Below are 22,697 nucleotides of genomic sequence, written 5' to 3' on the forward strand. Positions count from 1 at the left end.
TTTCTCCTTCTATATTGTTTACATACTGTAAATAAGGAATTAGAAACTTATATTTTTTTAAAAAAAATTGAAATATCTGCTTCAAATTTTCATGTTACAAATTACCACCTGTAAATATGTAAATTCAAATTCAATTACAATGCCAAAAAATCCAAACTCCTAAATTCATATCACCATTCAAAAAACTAAATATGAAAAATTAACAAAGTAACCAACAATGTCTCACTTTCATCAAAAGTAGTAAATAATTATAACCAAAAGTCACCAAATATTAAAATTAAAAATTAAAAATTATAAAATATTAATATACATATCGGGTATGTCGGGACTAACGGGTTACCCGAGCGGGTATCGGGTATACCCGATACCCGCAAAATCCAAAATAGTCATACCCGATCCCGCCCCGTTACCCGACTCCATCGGGTATCGGGTACCCGTTACCCGACGGGTATCGGATCGGGTTCGGGAATACCCGTTACCCGCTACCCGTTTCGACACCCCTAATTTTGGACGATGTCTAATAAATCTGTATACTTGTAGTAACTGCTATAAATATTTATGTGTAGTAAATGTCATCAATATTTCAATTTTAAAATTAGGCTACAAATTGCAGTTACCTATTTAATTGAACAATATGCCATTACTATTTAATATGGCTATGTTGCATTGCCGTTACTCCTTCTATACATATATTGTAAATTCTATTGAAAAAGTGAAATATTTGAAATTTATATGGCTGATTAAATTCTTTAAACTCAAACAAAAATATTTTAATATTTGACATTGGAATTTATTATGCATATGATGCCGTTACTCCTTCAACATAGTGTCCATTGGAAATAATTAACATAACACGTGTTATAGTATTCCAATTTGACAATGAGGTATTGTAACGTCTATGTCTTAATTTTTAATTTATGATGTTTTAATTTCATGATCTCTTATGACCTAATTGTATGCCTATAAAAGGTATAGAGTTGTGGATGAATTATACATCAATAAAAGCATTCTCCATAGTCCATTCTCTCTCAAGTTCTCAACATTTTATTACACATTTTAGGAACATTGTATTGCTCGGTTTTTGGAGCCCATCAAGTTCATAGGTGTCTGGCAGGTTTGAAATATTATATACATTAGGATGAAGTCGTTTCATCTTTGGGGATATTATGTCAATCCGAGAGCACTAACCGTGATGTAATTTGTCTTGCGGAAAGAGAGTTTTTCTTGACTAATTTCATTGTAATTTCCAATTCATTTATTGTTGTTTTTTTTCTTTGATTACAATAGTTAGATTACCGGGTGTATATGGTTCGAGAATTTTATCACAATCTTATTATTCTTAGAGAGGGAAGAATTGTATTTTTACAAAATGAAAATTTGTAGTATTGAGAATTGTAAAGTAGCATAAAAATAATATAGATGTTTCATGCTCCAACATTCAAAAGGGGGTATCACTATTATTAATGTAATAATGTTACCAATTAATGTAAAAAAAAAAAAAAATTGTGTAGTTTATCATTTGAATTTTTTTTATAATCATAATTTTATCATTTTTAATATTATGAGTTACGATTCATTATTTTATTAAAAGTGTAATTTACAATATTTTTATTAGAGAACTATGAAGGATTGTTTTAAAATATATTTTTCAGAAATGTTAACACTTGTTATAGTTTCTTCATCATTGTCGAAATAGTTGTGTTTGTCTTGATTCCATAATAAATATGTTTAATTTAATGTTTTTAGGTGTAAAATGAATTGAGGAGTATACATTTATTGAATTGTTATTATATGTAGTATATTTTTCTATTTTAAATCTTATATAGATATATTAATTCTCATTTTAATTAATCAATCAAGAATTTAAAATTATATGATGAAAAAATATTTCATCGTGCTGCACGTGGGTGAAAACTATTTTTTTATAAATGCAGATAAATTTGTTAAGATCTCATGATGAATTCTGCTTCTAGGATTATCATTTATCAGATATCAAAATAGTTTTCTTTGATTCACACTTCTGCGGTTCTGCCACCACTTTGCTAATCCACCGTATGTGATTAAATTTCTTTTCGGTACAAAAACCGAAAAAATCAAGAAAATGTTAGTCTTCATTTTATGAAATGAAAAATATAAAATATGAGTAAGGATATAGAAAAAGAAAGTAAGAGAGATTAGATATTATATTTATAATTTAAAATATAAATAAATTACTTAAACGGGACAACTAAAAAGGGGAAATCGGGAAATCAATCCCTAAAGATGGTTAGAACCAAAAGACAATACTCAAAGCTCTTCCCCTCCGTTTCACTTCTTCTATATGATCTCAGTAGTCTTCCCTCTTTTATCAAATGAAAGTGAAACAGCCATTACTCTCAATTTTATGGCAATAGAAATCAAAGGCCAGGTTGATAAATTGGGTGTTAATTTATGCTAGGACGATCACTGAGCTCCCGATGATAACAGATAGATAAACCTCACTACTCAACTACATCAAATTATACATCAGATAATAATATCATTATACACACTACCTCAACCCGACGAAGCATTGATTGACCCAAACCTAAGAACTTGTCCCTCCTCCTTTTACCCGGGCTTGGGACCGGCTGTGGGCAACTAATGCACCACAGGCGAAGTTACACAAGTTACTTACCTATGCAAGTAAACCAAATAAGGAAAATAAAAAAAATACCACGAAGTAGGATCAATCGACACACCCTACTAATGTGAAGCAATGATAGCGAAAAATCAAGAAACCACACCTGCTACCAAGGGGAAACGTTCATCTCTAGATCAGGATTTCAGAAGATAGCCTCTCTAATAGTAAATGTCAACTATCCAGCCAGATGAACTGTGATCTCAACTAATCAATATGCGTCATATCCCGAGCACTCGACATAAGTAGATCAAATTAGCAAACTCGACCTTATCAAGGATGATTTCAAGCATGAGATGATTCTTCATTTAGGTAAGGTAAACTAATGTTCACAAGTACCTGCAACAGCATGCTCCACAATTTTAGAGAATCCTCATTACTAGGATTTATATGTCTGTCTTTCTACTTACATTTTACAAGAAAAGACAAAAGGTGAATAGACACACGCAGACACATAACCCAGTGAACTTCTTTGCTAGAGCAAAGGAAATCCAGATCAAGACAAGTTCATACAAGCAAGAAGAGTCCACTAGAGTTCCCATGTAAAACCTCATCCTTATATGGTCAGCAAAATACAAAATCAGGCTTCCCTATGATAACCTAAGTTCTCAGATGCAACATAATCATTTCCTTATACTATGGTTTGCCAATTCAAAATAAGAATTCCATAAGTGACATACACGAATCATTTATAAAAAAGTAATGCAAAAGATGTTAGTCATATGCCACATGATACTTAAGGAACTAAGGAAGTAGGAATTGAGATCATTTTCAAGAAGATTAGAACACAATAAAGTTGGAAAAGAGCAGTCTTCCATAATACCCTAGGTTCTCTGGTGCGCCTCCTTTTCTTATACAGTCAGCTAATGCAAAATGAGAATTCCGTATTCCAACAAGCAAGGATCACTCTGAAAATTACGCAAAAGATATGTTAATCATACGCCATCTGAAATCATTTTGTAGAAATTGGCTATATACCTAATGACGTATGAAAAAAGAAAAGCAGTACACTAAGTTAATCATCTTACAATCAAATAATTTGAAACAGATACACGGAAAGTAGCATTACACATAACACGGCAATACACAACGATAAGCTGCAAAGTAAGTCATCAAGAAAACAGGTCAAGTATTAATCCTAATAAATCCAGAATGCCATTCAAACATCTGAGTAGAATCACTTGTAATTGTCTAATTGTCAGCAATGTCAGTAAATGAAGCACATGAATAGCAAGTATTCGAATGTTTTACAACCCATTGCTAATTTTAAGACCCAAGAAGATTCAAACATCTGAAATCTAAAACAAAGGATACACCTAGTGAGAAAAAAAGAAACGACAGACAGATGTAGGCAGGGGATAGAAGGCAACTGAAACGTCAATAAAAACATAGGCCCTGCACAGAATTGCATTATTATAGCATATACTACCAAGGATGAAGTCCATAAATAGGGTAATATACAAGGGGACTGTATGACAACGAAGTCTTAATCCACTACTACCTTTATATGAAAAAACAAGACTGGTGAAAATCACACCCCAAAAAGTTAGACCTAATCAAGACACAGGGCACAGCCAGAAGAACAATTTATCAAGATAGCATCCTCTACAAAGACTATCAACCCCCTATCCTATCGAGAACTTTTTTTTTGGATGATAGTTGAGAAATCAAAGAACAAATGTCAAAGAAATCATTATGAAATAAATTAATCAATTTCATCAGATTGGTAAAGAATTACTATACAGGAAAGGATGAGACTGGCAGGGTTAAGTATCCTAATAACGAAGGATGACACTCCAGAGAAAATAAGCTAGTTGGAAACAAAAGAAACAATTTCAAAGCATTATGAAATCAACTCCATTTGCAGATTGGTAAACAAATACTACGTACTACTATACAGGGAAGGATGACACTTAACAAGGATAATAATTATCCAACTGCTTCACAAAACAAATAGGAGTAGTTTAGAACATGTCACAGTTGGTAAGCACATATTTCCAATCAGATGCTACAGTACACAATATTGGAACTAAATAGATATCCAATAACAAGATTGTAGCAGTAAAGAGAAGTTGATATACCTTTAAACTACTACAGCAAAAATAACTGGAATAGAAGAACTGCAAATCAAAACTATTTACTCCACAAAATGGCCTTGCATCCGGCCTCTCAACACACATATACTCATTTCATAAGCAGCAGTAGTTCCAAATTCAAAAGGCATTGGAGGTGAAGACAGCATAAGAACTTATAGCTTGGATCGGACTGCAAATCAAAAGCTGAGAGGAAAGGATAAAACCGCACAAAAATACCAACTGTGTGATGTCCTCGACCGGTCGAAATAATAACTTCCAGCAAAAAATTTCAGCTTGCAAAACCAGAACGTCTCAAGTGAGAACAAATAAAGATATTGAACCAATGTAATCTGAGAAGGTTAGATGACCAGAAACACCAGAGAGATAATCAACAGTAACAAATCCACTGCCTCCCAAATAAGATCTGACAAAGAACAACTTAGCTGAAAAAATCTTGAGAATGCTATAAACCCAGAAAAGAAATGTCTTTGACCAAACTTAGTACTCTAGTAGCAGCTTCTGTCCTATGCAAAAAGACCAGGATGGCACTACATTCAATCTAACCATGAAGACACACTGAAAACACTTCATATTCCAAACAGTTGAATCCCTTATGATAATGTTTTAACCAAATTAGCACCCTGTAGTTCAAAAGGCATGTAACCAGAGACCAACATCATCAGTACAAATGATACATTACATGCTCTTTATATGATCCTAAACAAAATATATCACCAAGAAGCCCAATTGGTCCTATCAAGAATTAAGAGCTAATAAATAAGACTTCTCTGAGTATAACACCATGTTGAGAACAAAGCGATGATAAACCAAAATGATTCAGATGGCCAAAGATGAAGAGTGATCAATTTTTTTAGGATCATCAGCCAAAGGAAGAACCACAGAAAAGTTCACAAGGAAGAGCAGGTAGCAGTATGTGGAATGAGAAGACAATGCCCCAAACCTTGAGGAAATCTTTATTTCTACCCGTGCAAGAAGGAGCCATAGTCCAGTCCACCACATTAAAATTAAAATCAACTAAAAACAAGACAGCTTAAAAAAATACATAGCTTCATTTAAAATCAGCACAAATTAACACGTATGACATGTTTCTTTGACAATAAATCAAACTAAATTAGCAAAGAAAAAATATAATATAAAGATAAGTAACAGAAAAGAAGGCTAAAAGACATATCATTAACCTTGAAAATAATCAAAAGCTGGCAGGAAGGAGATAACACCAGAACAAGTATTAACACTGTGGGGTTTCCCCTGCCCATCTATGTTTCACCTATTGAGTATTGATTTCCTTCAGTCAGTAACATCTGTGACATTGATTAAATTAAATCCAAGAAGTAATAACAGGACCACACTGTAACAAAGGTTGTGAAGTTACTTTTGTTAGGTAGAAATATAAACCTGATAAACAAAAATGTTCCAAAGACCTACTCGAACTAACAGTTCTTATTGAATGAGTGGGCCCCCACCAGAAATGCCAAAAAAAAAAAAAAAAAACTAGGACAGGTTGGATCAGATATTTAGGACAACAGCATCAAATACTTTGGGGTACTATCCTCAGTCCTCTTCATAAATAAATAAGTGATACTTGAGGAGAAATATAATAAGTCTTGAAGGAATTCCCTAAGATTTTTGTTTTATTCGATCTTCCAGGTAGTTTTCAACATCCAAAACATCCATGCGTGAGCAAGAAGAGAATCAAAAGACCAGCATCCACAAGATTCAGTGTCATTAATCTACAGTGACAAGACTACCAACAAGTATTCTGCTGATCAACTAGCTCTTATATCACCAAACTTTTGACTGCATCTGGCAATCTATAGATGAAATAGCAATTAATCCAAATATAAATAGCAACTGTGAGAGTAATAATCCTTTCCGTGAACTTGAGATGATCCTAATATCCCAATGAGCAACACCAATAACTTTTTATCCTGAAGCAGAGCATAATACGTAGACTTGACGTAATTGGACCGTCACAGACTACCAACAACATGCTGGCAGAAGAGCTACGATGAAACACGGGATTTTAAACAACTAAGATTAAGACCCCCAAATAAACTTAATGCATATGCAAACTCCAAAGAGATGAACCAAGAAATCCCAGGAGATGAACCAGGATCAGCAAAGGAAGTTAGGAGGAAACCAAGAAAGCCTCCAAAAGGAAGTTTGGCAAGAAAAGACCGAGTCAACGAAACCAATATGCAGATATTTCGGTGGAGATAAAAAAAATAGTCAGATAGTTGTAAAGAGATAAAAAATTAGTCAGATCACACCCCCAAGGTACCCAGCCTTCATCTATCCTTACAGTAATCACTCAGTACTAGAGGAACAATAGTACACCGTGGTCCTATATGAATTCAATGCTGAAATTAAAGGGAATAATAGAAGAAGACTCACAGATTTTCTCAAAACAAGATTATAAATTGAAAAAGAGACAAAACACTGTTAGCGACGGTGACAAAAATAGATAATATAAATCAAGATTCACTCCTTTCAAAAGATTTGATACATATATGTATATATTCCAAGGAGCAATAAGATCATGGTAGACAGTTAAAGATGATTATATCTAGTTAAAAAGAATTCCTATAAACGACCTCTAAAAGTGAAATGAAAATCACTAAAAGCTTAAAACTTTAAATAGATAAATAAGATATATTGATTGTAACATAAGATCATACCTTAAAATCAGCTAGTTCATGTTTAAATCCCCTGAAACTACAGGCTACATAATAAGAACACATAAAAAGAAAAAAATATAGGAATATACTGCACGGAGACAACACCTCAAGTGGATATGTATGACCAATCTGCGAGAAGACATAAAACGGATGACAGATCAAATAGAAGATCAAACAAAATCTGGTAAAAGAACCTTTAAACGCAAAATAAGACATAAAGACGTTCAATCAGAAAAACCAAACAGCAGTTGACTTGAAAAGAAGACGGCAGTTGGTAAATCTGAATGAGTAATTGTTGAGCAGCTTCTGCAAATAGGGAAGGCATAATTGTTGGATAGGTGCCTCAGAGAGATGAACATGATGACAGGATAAAGAGTGAAAAAACTATGAATGATGAATGATGAATCCATATATATTGGCAGCCGAGTCTAACATCTGCAGCCTGATTGCCTGAAGGATAGTAAATTGCGCTTGAAACTTCCCATAGCAATCACCTCCATAATCAAACTGTTAAATCCTAGTGAATATCGCACGCAAAAAGCAGATAGGTTGAAACTCGCAAAACTAGGCTATAAACTGCAGACGATAGTAAATTGCGGTTGAAACTTCTCATAACAAAGGCCAATTTCGTTCGGAATGAAATAACGTGGTCAAACCAAAACCTCCGCATCAAAGATAATCCAACCGTTCAAAAAAAAAAGTAGCATCCGCACATAAGAAAACGCAGGGAGACGAAGAGTGGCAGGAAATTATCATACGCAATCCCTTCTTAGAAACAAGTACCGTCCTTTTTCAGATGAAGGACGAAGAAAAACGCGATCAGAAATCAAAACACAAAAACGGAACATCAAACACAGCCACACAATTTTCGGGACAGCAATCGGATTTCACAGCGATAAAGTAGCAGATAATAGAGAGAATCAATCATCGACGAAATTAGCTAAACCTAGAGTAACGAATAAAGAAAAATCATATGATCATAACAGATAAAGGAGGCAGATGGAAATTTGATTGAGAGAGGGGGTGTATATATAAGAATTCTGGAGGAAATAGACGTATGAGATTAAGTTGATCCTAGGGTTGTGAATGATGCATATCCGCCCACGGTGTTGCTAATGACTCAGCCAGCCTTCATTGACCGCACTTTTTGACATTCTACGCGGGTCTAGCTTTATCAATTAAAAATTTCAATCATCAAAAGTAAAAATAAATTGAGGTGATCAGTCTACTTTTATTTTTCAAATGTAAACGTTTTACACATTATTTACACATTTATTAAAAGTCAACATAAAGAGAAAGTAAAGTGATTAAATTAATGTTCATCGAAACTCTGTTCAGTTAATCAGAATTGTGTTGCCCCTGAATTAAACTGGTCGAGAATTGGGGAAGGGGTGGCCCACCATATGAATAGAATATGGTGTTCGGTGAATTAGATTTGGCCTGAGTTTTGGTAAATTGAGGTGATCAGTCTACTTTTATTTTTCAAATGTAAACGTTTTACACATTACCACTAACTTTTCTCACCTACTTTCCTTTACATCGCTTAAAACTCGTGATGAAATTAATGGCGGACTGCGTGTAGCCTTGTGGTAATATGCTCTTCTAACGTAGCATTGCCCCAAGAACGAGTAGTTTCTATCTATGCATTAAATATCATAATCTATTTGTTTTCTGATTTATTTTATACACAATAAATAATGTATTATTGGATATAATATTGATGAATAGTTTATAGTTTCTATCTGATGTTTAATAAAATATAGTAATAATTTATTAATTTTTCTCTCGTTTATTTTATACACAATAAAGCATATATAATTGAAAATCTTTATTAATTTATGATTTCTAATGCTCATATTTAGGCTTAAATGAAAAATATGATTGCGTTTTGTTTTAGTTTAAATATTTAAAACTTTTTTAGAACTAAAATAAATTCATTGTTATATAATGCAAGAACTTTCATTTTATATAGCTTTCAAGCAATAATATAAAAAAGTAGTCTATTTTTTATATAGATAACAAAAAAATAAGATAAATTGAATTTTAAATCTCCGTGTGATTATTTATCACACCCCCAATATGAAATTTCTGAATTCGCCACTGGCTAAAGCTAAATGAGGCTCCTAATGACAGACGGAGGGAGTAACTACAACACAATATCATAATAATAAAAAACACATCGCATGCAAGAGATATCCGCGCAAACTCACTAACTGAGATCGACAACTAGTAAACTACATGTTAATGAGGTTTAAATACTTAGCTCGAAGCAAGTAATAGGGTAGGATTTTGCATTAACATTTGGGAGATTCAACCCGTTGTCTGATTGTAACGAATGACCCATGATTCTCTGACGGTGGCTCTAGGCAAATGCTGCGAGCAAGCCAACTACCAAAAAAATGACTGACAATAAAGTTCAAGCCAAGATCTCAGCTACTATTCCAGAGTTCAAACAGAATTCACACAATTACATCCACATACATATCATTGAACGGTAGTCGGTGTTATCCACCGCTCTTGATGTTTGACTATGCGTTGGGAGAGTGGTAAAGTCGGTTGAGCGGCGTCAACCAATTAGGAGACGAGCGAGATGAGAGGGGGGGAAAGTGAGAGTTGCAAGCCTGCAACATAGATTTGGGGGGAATCAAAAAATTTGGGGGCAAATTTGTCTTTTCGCCATCTAATCTATACAATATATAAAAGGGGAGTTTTGAGAGTATTTAGGAAAATAAGGGGAGTTTTGAGGGCATTTAAGGAAATGCCCTTTTGAAATATTTATTATTATTTAAATATAGTTGTTTTTTATTTACTGAATTGTAGTAGTAATTAGTAAATATGTCAATAGGAGAATGGAGTGAGTGGGAGGTTACTTGCATAATATTTTTCCACATTTATAAGTGTAAATTATACACGATCATTTTAATTTGTAACTGCCACAATTTTTTTTAAAATTATCCCAACAAATTGGTGATGGATTTGAAGGTGGATATGGTGATGATGAGAATGGAGGGTTTGAGGGAGATGAAGAAGAGGTTTCGGGGAAGACGAAAGCAGTAAAATTCAGCAGGTTTTCCGAGGGGATTAAGGCTTTTAAGTCGGTATTTAAGAAGATTGTTAGGAAGAGTACTGGCGATGAGAATGTATTAATTGGTGAGCTAATTTTTTTGCAATAATTGATATTTTTTTTTGTTACGGTTTTTGCATTTGAGAAGAAATTTTAGTTATTTGTGTTTGTTGTTTTGCGCACGCTTTTGAGCGTGATAGTGTTTTCCCCTTTGGGACGATGCGGCCGGCAAACCCGCCACCCCTATTTAAAAATGATCATGCCGGGGCCTGGCCTTGGAGGGCGGGGTATTGGGAAGGCCTCCAATCGGAGACGGGCCGGGCTGTTGGGGGTTTTGGGGGGGATTAAATATTGTGAGGAGACCCGCCCACCCGAAGATCAACGGCGAGCGAGCAGGGGAGCAGAGGTTCCCCGGGGATGAAAAGTGAGACATTAAAGGGAAGAACCGGCCCACCGGGGAAAGGGGGGGCCTACCGAGGGGCCAGTCAAAGAATCCCACGAGATCTCGAGGCCGTACCCGACTCCCGGGGCCGTGGATCTGCAGGGTTTTTGGAGTACCCGGTAACAACGACCAACGCCCCCGAACTCGCCCCCCCTTTTTCAACAAAGGCCGGGGCCCCTTCCACGCCCATTTGTGGCCAAACGAACCGCATGTTTGGGGCTATACGGGTGGGATATACCCTGGCCTTTGTGAAGACGATTGCAAACGACCACGAAAGAAGGGCCTACTTTGCGCAACGACGAGTGGCCAAGGACGGGGGCGCATTTTGTGCCCCCCGAGGGAAAAGGGTCCCAGGGGGTGGGGTGCGGGTGCGTTTTCCAAATAATGCGCCGATTTTCCCGAAACATGATGCGAAGACGAACCAAACCCACTAGTTGGGAAAGACAAAGGAAAAGCCACAACGGGCCACCCCAGTTAGGCGGGGTTCCTCTCAGAAGCCGGGGGCCCAAGAATATGCCCAAAATGCCGTGAATGCTCAAATTTAACTCCAAAAAAGGGGTAAATTAAGAGTTGAGCGCACGGCGATAGGTTTTTTTTTTTAGTAGTACCTTTTTAAAAGTAATTTTTTTAACTTTGTATTTTTGAATGAAATTAATGAATTTTTCCAAAAAATTTTTAAAATTTTTTTTCGTAGTTTAACCCCCCTTTTTTTTCGTAAATGCGATTTTTTAATTATTTTTTTGGGCCCCGGCCAGTTTAGCCTAAACTGACAAGGGGAAATGGCCCACGTGGGGGAGGAATGGTTATGGCCGGCCATGCACCACCGGGGATGTTAAGAAGTTAGCCGAGAAGCTAGCTAAGAGGATTTGGAAAAGAAAGTGAAGGGGGAAGCAAAGGAGAGGCATATATATATGGCAAGACAAAATTTTCACCCATGCTGGGAAGCTTCGATTTTACATTTTTTCATTGTGTATGTTTTGATTGATTGTTTGGATATCTTTTTGACAGTGCAAGATAAGCAAGGGGAGAATTTGAGAAGGGTGTCTCCTCCTGCAAAGGACGTCCTCCCACTCGCCCCCTCCCCATGCCACGTTTCACCACACAAATTTTCCTTCATTCCACTCGCCACATCACTAGCCCTTCCCCATCGCACTAGCCCTTCCCACTAGCCCTTCCACTAGCCCTTCCCATGCAATTAAATTAAAAATTCACACTGAATTAAATTCGGTCTAGTATCTTTCCATATTGCATTTTATTTAGTAATATCTTTGCTTTTATATCTATTAAATATTATAAATTCGTTTGAAAACCAACACAAATTCACACACATTCTCGTGTAATGCATGTTTCATCATAATATATAATTAGTTTTTTTATCTTTTTTATTTCCTTTAGTTGCACATCTACCTGATGTTTGTTTTATTAAAATTAAAATTGTAGATTTTATGAGAGAAAAAATTAAATAAAATATTAAATTTATCAGATTTTGAAGCTTCAAATTGTTAAAATTATTTATCGTACCCCCAAACGAAAAATGCTAGATCCGCCACTGTGCCCAACATCCCAGGGAACCCGTGCACCGACCCGTGCATATTAATTAGCCGCTGGCAGTCTTCGGGGCTCGGACGCCTAAGATACTGATCCTCGAATATCGCTCTAATGCCCGCGCAAAACTCCAACAGACACTCGACGGCTGAAGACTCCCCAATGTGGAGGTACTCGTCGAACATGTCGGCCGGGACTCCGTACGCCAATTGCCGATTGCGGCCGTACACTTCTGTATTGGCGTGTGGCCGGGTTTGCCAGCCGCATCCTCCCCTGATCCTGAAAAACTCGTACCTTCTCTCTAATGCACCAACGATATGCATAAACAGAGGACGATGCATCCTAAAACGTCGGCGGAATAAGGCATCCCCAAAACGCGGCTGCGGAGCAAAGTAGTCCTCATACAACCGAATATGTGCAGCAATGTGGTCCCGGGGTACATGCCGTCGGCGATGGATCGGCCGAGGCACGGCCGCCGCCGCCTGCTGCCGCCGCTGCTGCCTCTGCCGGATCCGTCGATCAATCGCCTCTTGCACAGCGAGATCTAATTCATCATCACTAAAGCCATCACTATCACTAGCGCCTCCGCCACTACCACCCGCACGACTACTCGCCATTATAGATAATTGAAAAAAGAGGTTAGAGAGAGAAACTTGTCAACACAAGTGGTGTGAATGAAATGATGTTGGAGGAGCCCTATTTATAGAGTTTTTAAAAAAAAATTAAAATTAAAAATTCCGGACGTCCGACCTTCGCCACAGTGGCGGACGTCCGGTCGGATGTCGACGCGAGGGGCGAGCCCTTCGCAAGGGCACTCGGGACGGGCATGGGCGCCCTTCCCGCTCCCTACGGCGCCCGTCCGGTCGGACGTCGCCGACGGGCGAACGGGAGGGGCGCCGGTGGAGACACCCTAAAGAAGGAGTATGCGAAAACAGAAGACGATCTGAAGTCCCTTCAAACTGTTGGACAGATTATAGGTGAAGTGCTGAGACCGCTGGACAATGAACGATGTAAGATATCTCTTTTATTTTTATCTTTTGATTTTCAGAAAGATTTGTTGGTAAGACATCTCTTTTATTTTTATCTTTTGATTTTCAGAAAGACGTGTTTGTAAGCATTCGTCATTTTAGTCATGCTTTAGAAGCATTTGCATTTTAGAATTTTGAATTGGACTTTTTACCCTTGGAGTTGTGGATAACTTGATCTGGAATTGCATGATCACAATGTTTTAAATATTGTATACTAGAGTCATTTGGATGTGCTTGATCAATTTATGTAAGATTTGCTTGCTTATGTACATATGTGGTAGGTTGCCGCAGTAAGGTGGACAAGGAAAAACTTACTTCAGGCACAGGGGTGGTTCTTGACATGACAACTCTCACGATTATCCGAGCTCTACCTCGTGAGGTACACATATGTGCTAAGAGGATTTGGAGGAAGAAATCAGAGAGGAGGCCGAGGTGGAAGAGGCTATGGCAGATGAGGTAACAAAATTGTTTGTCAGCTATGTGAAAAGCGTGGCCATTCTGTAGCAAAATATTGGCATAGGTTTGAACATAACTACACACCACCTCAACTTCAGTTCAGATGAAATTTTGCTCAATAGCAGAATCAAGGATTCTTTAATCCATAAAGTTTTTTGATATTTAAACAAATAAAGTTGTGGTATCTATTTTAATTTATATTTCAATATGATTGTAATATTTTTAATATATTTTAATTTTTTAAGTGTATGGTGTATTTCCCAAATATAATTATAATTTACAAAATTGAAATAAACCATAAACGTCCTAATTTCTTACTAATAAATCTGTGTACAATAAATTTATTCAAAACTAATAAATTAAACTATATTTTCACTTTATCAACAATGGTTAATTATCATATTAGTAAAGTAATTTTTATGTGAATTTGAATTATAGTAATATTTAATTCTTATTGAAAATTTTAAAGTATCTATTCTAAATATATAATTTCAGTAGAATAATTTTATATTTTAACTTTTTAACTACAATCAATGTCATGTGTTGAATTATTTGTCAATTTTTACTAAATTTGTTAATATCTAACTGTTATTTACATATATAATCATTTTTGTTTTGCATAATGTAGATATTGGATTATTATAAAGTAATTTAAGATCTGTGCATAGTACATGTGGTATACTAGTTATCTCTAAAATTGGAGCCCCGAAATTGAAAGTCTTTCTCTAGTTTTAATTCTGGATTATATCACATGAACAATGCAGGCCGAGGCCCCATAACTTTAGCTTGATAGAAACAAATCTCATAAACTGAACACAAGAATTTGCACATATCTGCCAAAGTGAACCCCTCCTTAAGGTCGTTGGCAGAGAATCAAATAAATTGAGCATTTGAGATATTCTAATTTGGTTATTATTCGTTTTATTTTACAAAATAGCACCAAACGTGTATAGCCTCACCTCACTTTGCTAATAGATTATGAATTTGAGAATTATTCCGATTTGATGTTGGATAATGGTGTGGACTATTATTTGGGCTGTCTTTTATTTGAGCTCTGAAGAAATTAATTTACTTATCTCCATTCACCAGATGTTTTCACGTGCCCTCTCTCCTGGATCAAGCTCTCTTGTTGGAGTCAACACTCATAATGTGTGTCATGATGGCTAGATTGTAACCGCCGGGGGTTACTAGCCGTTACGGACGTTACAAACGTCAACCATGGAGCATGAACCTGGACGGATGTATCTAGACACCTCTCACATAGTTGTTCATTCCAGAAATGTATCTGGATGACCCGATCAATGTGCACGCATTCTACGAAGCTTTCTCCGTATGCTCATTTGCCACGTTATTTTATTTACGTGTTCATAATAATATTAATTAATTATTTAAATAATTAATTACATATCTCCATATATCGTGACATTCTTTGATATATTATTTCTCACTCACCGGGAATCGGTTTAGAGAAAATGAATATACCACAATCATCTACTCGGAGCGTAGATCGATTAGAAATTATTTAATTTTATCAAAATTAAATATTTCGTCACTTGAACGATCCGTCAAATTGCATTGACCGGACCACGATTCCAACAGTTTTGGTGAGGTTCTTCTCGGTATCTTTGAGATTAACCTTCTGAGAGTGCTGTGAAAGCAATCCCTTCGATTGCTTGTGTTCTAGAGAAATCTAGGGTTTGGTGGAGATTGAGTGTTCCTCTTTGAGAGTTGTTCGGTAGAACCCGATTCAGTTAGAGGAGGCTTTCTGATGGAGGTATTGGTGGTGCGAGGGTAAACTCAAGCCGAACCATCTGTGATCCCTTGGGTCTTATTCTTGGTGTATAGATCAGTGGGGTTTGGTAGGTTCTGAGCCAAAGTTTTTCGATCTATTTGTTTGTGTTCTTTTCTTGTGTTAGTAATTGTTTTAGATCCGCAAGGATCTGGTTTTGGTTTACTAACAAGATTACTTGAGTGTGCAGGATTACCAAGGAGTGAAGATTACTCAAGAACCCTAGCTAGAGCTATCTACTGTTTTGTAATAGTTGTGAGGGATTCTATTGTAATCTTTTGTACTTATCAGTCGTTTGGTTGGAGTTTGACTGAGCTCTCTTAATGAAGAACAAAAAGGTCTTGGTAATTAGTGAATCTGTTCTTAGTCTGATCCCTACATTTGATTCTTATTCTTTCTTTTTACAAGATAATAAATAAACGTGATATGATTGCAAGTCCATGGTGAAAGAAAGGAGAATCGAATCAAGAGTCGAGCATACAACTGATCCATACGTGACTTGAAGACTGCTCAAGTTGAGATTTTATATTTATTTTGCTTTCCTAGTAAATTTAAATAAACAGATGAAAATTTATTAACTACTCCATATTAATTGATTTTGATATTCTTTCCTTCTACCATTTAGGATTTTGTTTCTAGGTTATTTTCTTTATGTTTATTTTTTCATAAATTTAGGATTTTCTTTGCCTATATAAAGACCTTATTATTAAACTGAAAAGACACATATTTTGCATATTATATGATGAGTTGAGTTCTCTTTTGAATTTTCAATTCATTGAGTTCTTTTTTCGTCAAACGACCTTTCATAATTGTTTTTGGTGTCATTCATTCCATCTCACGACTCATTAGACGGTTCCTTCATCCGATTTGTTGCGTCATTCATCCACTGATATCAAGAACGACAAATAATCTAGGAGAATGGGCGGGAAACTTGATATGCCAAATGGGTGGATGAATTATGCCATAAACGATGATGTCTTTATACAGGCAAAGTCCTAAAGGGTGGAGAAAAGAATATAACATTGATTAATAATTTTCCATGTATTTAAAATTAGCTAGAAAATCGAATAAATATAACATCACAACTTGAATATTCACACATGCTTTTCTTTTAAAATTAATCGGAATGTTAGTTTCTTAATTAATCCAAATACCTAATCTTTAAAAAAAAATCATAAGGTTAATTATTTAATTCAAAAAGATTAATTTATCTGGCCCAACAATTAATTCAAAACTATTCCTAGGAATTACTAGGATTACTAGCAACTTAAAACCAAGGCCAATTAATTTTAGTTAGGAATTAGGCTTGCAATAATTCCATATCTTCTTCAGCCGAACTATTGAATTCGAAATTTGGATCGTTAATTACTTTCTTTTCTTTCAGCCCAACAGATTTAATAAAATAGAGCCCATATGAAACAAAAATGGAAGATGAGCCCATATACATTTTCATGTAATATACACCAGATAATTAATGTTAATGGACCTAATAACACTAAAAGAAAGCAAGACACAAAATTAAAAATAATCAAATACATCAATTTATATGAAAGAAAATCAGTTACTACACAATATAATACAGAATTAATTACACAAAAACCAAATTAATAGCTAAACGACATACACTGATAGAAAGTAAAGCAGATCTAATAAGTTGATTATTTACTTTGTGTGCTGCTCTTACTATAGAAAGTAAAGCAGATCTAATTAGTTAATTATTTCGTGCTTCTTGAATTCCAGCTGTTGTTTGCCTGGTTGCATTGGCTGAAAAATGTAATTGTGAATTGTGATGGAAACCAACATTCAAATTAAATCTACACAATTTATCACTTAAAACTATTTCTAAGAAAGATTAAATGAAGAAAACATTCAATTCAATTATATTATCTTTGTTAAATCCACTTTCAAAATTTCTACTTTCAAGATTCTTGTTACTGCAAGTTTCTACATTTGAGGACTAAAGAAAAATTAATATCACATGACCCTGTCTCATCCTAGTCAACCAAAAATAGCACAAAATAATGAAAAATATTACAGACAGAACTGGTTGAGAATGATAGTCTGATCTATGCCTCTATCTATCTCATAAAATATTAAGGTTTTCAGTTGTCTGCCACGCACTCACTCTATCTCTGTCATTTTTTTCCTCGACCAAACTCTTTCTCCTTTCTCTTTTCACTCCACACTGCGCAATTCTGTTGCCTAGACAGTAACATTTTAATAGAAACCCTTTTCACTTTGTCCAATTTCTATGTTTTGGTAGACACCAATGCTTTTTCGTTGGTATTTTTTTTGCATTTAATAATCATTAGGTCGACTTTTTTATTTAATCATTTGCAGATTCTTGCTTGTTGTTGCTGATGAGTTAGTTTGGCAAAAGAGGTGTTCAAAGAATGAATCTGACATGGAAAGCTGGGATTTATGAGATGGCAACCTTTTCCTTTATTTCCTTCCAAGTCAGCAGCTGCAGAATCCAGAGAGGTAAAGTCATCACCAATAATAAGTCTGCTTTTCTTTCCAACCAAGTGTATCAAGATTCGATTTCTTGATTCCCACATTCGTATATGGATCCAAGCGATCAATAGATGCCCTTTAATTCAGCTTTAAAAAAAATGAGATATGAATTGGTTTTGCTTGTGGACTAAACATTGAAAAAATTGGATCTTGGTAGGCATTCCATTACTTTAAGCATAAGCGTGGGTGTCATTCTTTGTTTTGATAATGTATTTAATTTTATATTTCCTGAGCTTTCCCGTCGCGCATGACATGAGAATCTGCTTTTTGTGAATGGGTACGCATAGCCTACCTTATTCCACTTGCACTTAACCCCTCTATTCTTTACTTTTTACTCATTTTATAATACTACCATGTGAACGCTATTTCCACTACCAACTTAGTACAACTTTTCATTTTCCTTTTTTTTGGGTTAGATGGAGGGTAGTGATTTGGGATAGTGTTGTTGGGGATAAGTGACATTTACAAGAAAAATAGTGAAACAATTTGTTGACACCATAATATTACTACTACTACTACTACTATATGTTAGTTCGGTATTCACTATTTGTTGACACCATAATATTACTACTACTACTACTATATGTTAGTTCGGTGGGATGGTGTAGCAAAAATAGTAGGTGATCCCAACTGTAATTAGTGATGTCCTTGTGTTCATTAATATAATAGTAATAGTAGACATGTCAAATAGTAATTTATTGGACATTTATGTCCAAGTGGATATAAGTGTCATACAAGTATTTGAATAACTATCTTTAAATTGGTCAAACGGGTCTATTAATTCAAATAAAATATGGTTTTCACATTATTATGGTTGTGTGTAATCCGAATCACTTTTAAAATTATGAGCCACGTAATGAATACTCCATTAATATATCCAAGAAAATGTTAGAAACATGCATGTGTACAGTGTACGTGTACGTATAATTACTCTATAATTCATTATACAAGGAAATTAATTAAACAAGTATATTAGGTATTGGCAGTTGGCATATTCCAGCTAATTTGGCATTGGTGTTGGCGGCAAACAATGTTGCATAGCAATACCTTGCCAAATTCAACAATATCGCAAACATCAAAGCTTGTGATTTTGTCGTTTCTTCACATCCATTTTAAATCTCCTAAAAACGTTGAACTGAAATTTCTAATTAATTCTGACTTTTGTCTTGTTTATAATTAGGGTGTTTTACATAATTAAATTGTGTGGTTACATGAAAACCTTCTACGAATACCATGATACATAAGCATAACGTTGTATACACACATTTAATGCGACATTACTAAAGAAACAAAAAGAAAACGAGAGCATAGTGGACAAATCCAATCTAGTATATAGCATAGTTAATTAAATTCACTATTCTACATCTTTTCTGGCCATTAAAATGAAGAAGAAAAAAAGATTTGTTTTTCTTTTCCTTATTTTTTGTCAAAAGATAAGAAAAAGTTAATTTGACCAAAGCAATTAACAAAATGACTTAGATTCATTTGATAAATTGTTTATATTAGTTTCTCCCATGTCAAGAAATTCGGGTATTTTTTGTTAGGGGCCTGAAACTTATATTCTTTTTATTAATTTTATTTGTACACATTTCAATATTATTATTATATACTAGTATGATATATGAATTTTGACTCCATAGCATACGTGTTAAATGAATTAAAAAAATGATTCAACGCAGAATAATGATAATAGTAAACATCATTGTTTACACAATATACTAAAAATATAATTAAAATTACACCATCTAAAGGTTTTTCTTTTGATACATAAAATACGTAATCAAATTAAAACAGTTAAAAAAAGAGTAAATCCATTTAGTGTTGTGTTCACAAGTGTTAATGTAGAAGAGTCGGCGGCATCAGCATGACTTAAAAGCGCATGCCGAGTTGGGTTAATCGTTAATTGGTTGGCTAACTGCGTAATCAACGACGCCGATTAGAACAGCCACGTGTTCACAACTTTCCCCGCCGCCCACAGTCTCCATCCACCTCTCTCCTCCCGCCGCGTGTCGTAATTAATTTAACTCCCCTCCCCACCTATAAATACCGCCTCCAACAAACCAAACCACAAATTTTGCCCTCACCAATTTAATTCAATTCTCCAATGACCTGGACGAGGGGCCCCACCATCGGCCGAGGATCCACCGCGACGGTTTCCCTCGCCGCCACCCCCGCCGGCGACATCTTCGCCGTGAAGTCCACCGATCTCGCTTCCTCCGCCTTGCTGAAGAAGGAGGAATCATTCATCTCCCACCTCTCCTCTCCCTACGTCATCCGCTGCTTAGGCTCCGACGTCACAATCCACGATCACAAACCCCTCTACAATCTGTTTCTAGAATATTCCAGCGGCGGTTCGCTTTCCGATCTGATCGCCAAGCGCGGAGGCGCCTTGGACGAGAAAACCATCCGATTTTACTCCAAGCAGCTCCTCACCGGATTGGATTATCTCCACCGGACCGGATTGGTGCACTGCGACATCAAAGGCCAGAACGTCCTCGTCGCCGGCGGCGGCGCCGCGGTGAAGATCGCCGACTTCGGTTGCGCGAAATGGGCGGGATCCGGCGGGTGTTTCGCCGGAACGCCGGCCTACATGGCGCCGGAGGTCGCGCGCGGCGTGGAGCAGAGTTTTGCGGCGGATGTGTGGTCTGTGGGATGCACGGTGATCGAAATGGCCACCGGGCGCCACCCCTGGCCGGAGATGAAGGATCCGGCGGCGGCGATTTACCGGATCGCGTTCTCCGACGACGTGCCGGAGCTGCCGGGGTGGTTTTCCGGAGAGGCGAGGGATTTCGTGGGGAAGTGTTTGGTGAGGGACGCGAGGAGGCGGTGGACGGCGGCGGAGCTGCTGCAGCATCCGTTTTTGGATTTGGCGGAGGAGGAAGCGTCTCCGACGAGTGTTACGGATCAAGGATTTTGGGATGCGATCGAGGCGTCGGAGTGTTTGGAAATTGCGACGGAGACAGCGTTGTCGCCGGAAATGGATTCTCCGGTTGATAGGATCGGAGCGTTGGTCGGCGGTGGCGGTCCGAGTTTTGATGAGGATCGAGAGTGGGTGACGGTTAGGGCTAATGAAGTTGAAGATTCGATTGAGGAAGAGGAAATTTCATATTGTGATTTGGTGGTGATGGAGGATTATTCTAGGTTTGATTTTTGCAGTGGAGATTTTGATTTTGTAACATCTTCTTCATTTGCACAAAAATTATTTGTGTATTCAGATAATTATGTTAATGGAATTATTTCTTCATCAAGATCAAGTATATTCTTCATTTTTAGTACTCATGCTTCATAAGAAGTTGGTGTTATTTACTCGATTAAGTATTTTTAACTGATTAAGTATAATAGCTACTGAAATTGAATGAAACAAGCAAGAAGCGAAACGCTTGAAGGGATGAGGACGGTTTAAAGTTGACTTTTTAATGAAACGTTGGGGGTGCCTTTTTGTAGCATGAATGAAAGATGGTTTAGTACAATTGTCTTTGAATTTTGAATCTTCAATTTATGAGTACTAAAGTCAACTCTGTTTGTTCAGATAATTAGGCATTTTGGTGTGAACATGAAAGACTTGTAGCATCAAAAAGGCAAATTCGATGTCACTAAAATATCTCATCTTTAAAGAGTCAACTATTATTTTATTAGAGAAATAGAAAGTTAGGTCAATAATGCAAGTTGAAGTGTGGAACTCAACTACGCTGCCCATCTTTAATCGTGTTGTGAATTGTGATGGATAATGGTCCTTTCAGAATTTGGATTTTAGTACTTTATTTAATCAAGAAAAGAATGATGCATGACAAATGCACTAGAATTTGTTTTTGTTCATGCTTTTTTGCATATCAAGATTAGGTACGAAACTATCTTAATCCCAAAGTAAAAGAAAAAATAAAGATAAGCTCAAGATATGTTCGTTGATATAGGTCCGAATATATCTTTAGTTTCAAATTTATTTACTTTCTATTTTAATCAAATAATTTTGTTACCGAAAAAATACAGCTTATACTATTAAATAAGACGTTTTTTTAACAACCAATAGAAAATAGTGATTGTGGATGTGTGTGAGTTGTAATTTTTTAAATCACTAATTTATGTGCGTGCACGAGATAACAATTATTTGTGGAGTATTATATTTCAAGACAAAATTACTACTGTGTGTGTGAGAGAGTACTGGACCGTACCATTTTTCATTCATTGGAATGTTATAAATAAAATATGATCATATTTTCTAATATTAATTGCTCACGAAAATAAAAGATTATACTCAGTTAAGTTGGTGGGCTCATGTCGATATATTAAATCCGAGACTTGAACTAGACCTAATTCGACAGATAATGCATGTCACTATTGTATCAAATCAGAAAAGAAATGAATACTAAGAATACATGAATAATGAGATTAAATGCATGAATTGTTGAATAAATGATGAGCACCTTTA

The 22,697-nt window shown here is 36.0% G+C and overlaps 2 protein-coding genes and 1 long non-coding RNA gene across 4 annotated transcripts; 1 reads left to right on the plus strand and 2 right to left on the minus strand.

Moving 5' to 3' along the window:
* Positions 1 to 2,165: 2,165 nt before the first annotated feature.
* LOC125194451 lies at positions 2,166 to 8,416 on the minus strand. Of its 2 annotated transcripts, XR_007171761.1 has the most exons (3): positions 4,741 to 8,416; positions 3,483 to 3,567; positions 2,166 to 2,998 (listed from the first exon to the last, which is right to left on the minus strand). It is a non-coding gene; the product is annotated as an uncharacterized LOC125194451 (long non-coding RNA). The 2 variants fall into 2 exon arrangements; XR_007171760.1 differs by having other exon boundaries at positions 2,166 to 3,567.
* Positions 8,417 to 12,447: 4,031 nt separating this feature from the next.
* LOC125195167 lies at positions 12,448 to 13,101 on the minus strand. Its single transcript, XM_048093356.1, has one exon. The coding sequence runs from the start codon at positions 13,099 to 13,101 to the stop codon at positions 12,448 to 12,450; it is 654 nt and encodes a 217-aa protein (XP_047949313.1).
* Positions 13,102 to 20,355: 7,254 nt separating this feature from the next.
* Positions 20,356 to 21,575, plus strand: LOC125193243 (mitogen-activated protein kinase kinase kinase 18-like). Its single transcript, XM_048091006.1, has one exon. It carries the CDS (start codon positions 20,376 to 20,378, stop codon positions 21,558 to 21,560), a length of 1,185 nt encoding a protein of 394 aa, XP_047946963.1. The 5' UTR covers positions 20,356 to 20,375; the 3' UTR covers positions 21,561 to 21,575.
* Positions 21,576 to 22,697: the final 1,122 nt, after the last annotated feature.

This window comes from Salvia hispanica, chromosome 6 (assembly GCF_023119035.1).
Source record: "Salvia hispanica cultivar TCC Black 2014 chromosome 6, UniMelb_Shisp_WGS_1.0, whole genome shotgun sequence".
NCBI classification, from domain to species: domain Eukaryota; kingdom Viridiplantae; phylum Streptophyta; class Magnoliopsida; order Lamiales; family Lamiaceae; genus Salvia; species Salvia hispanica.

Excerpts from the sequence above, each read along its gene's own strand:
- LOC125195167 (XM_048093356.1), bottom strand. The coding sequence starts at position 13,101 with ATGGCGAGTAGTCGTGCGGGTGGTAGTGGCGGAGGCGCTAGTGATAGT.
- LOC125193243 (XM_048091006.1), top strand. The coding sequence starts at position 20,376 with ATGACCTGGACGAGGGGCCCCACCATCGGCCGAGGATCCACCGCGACG.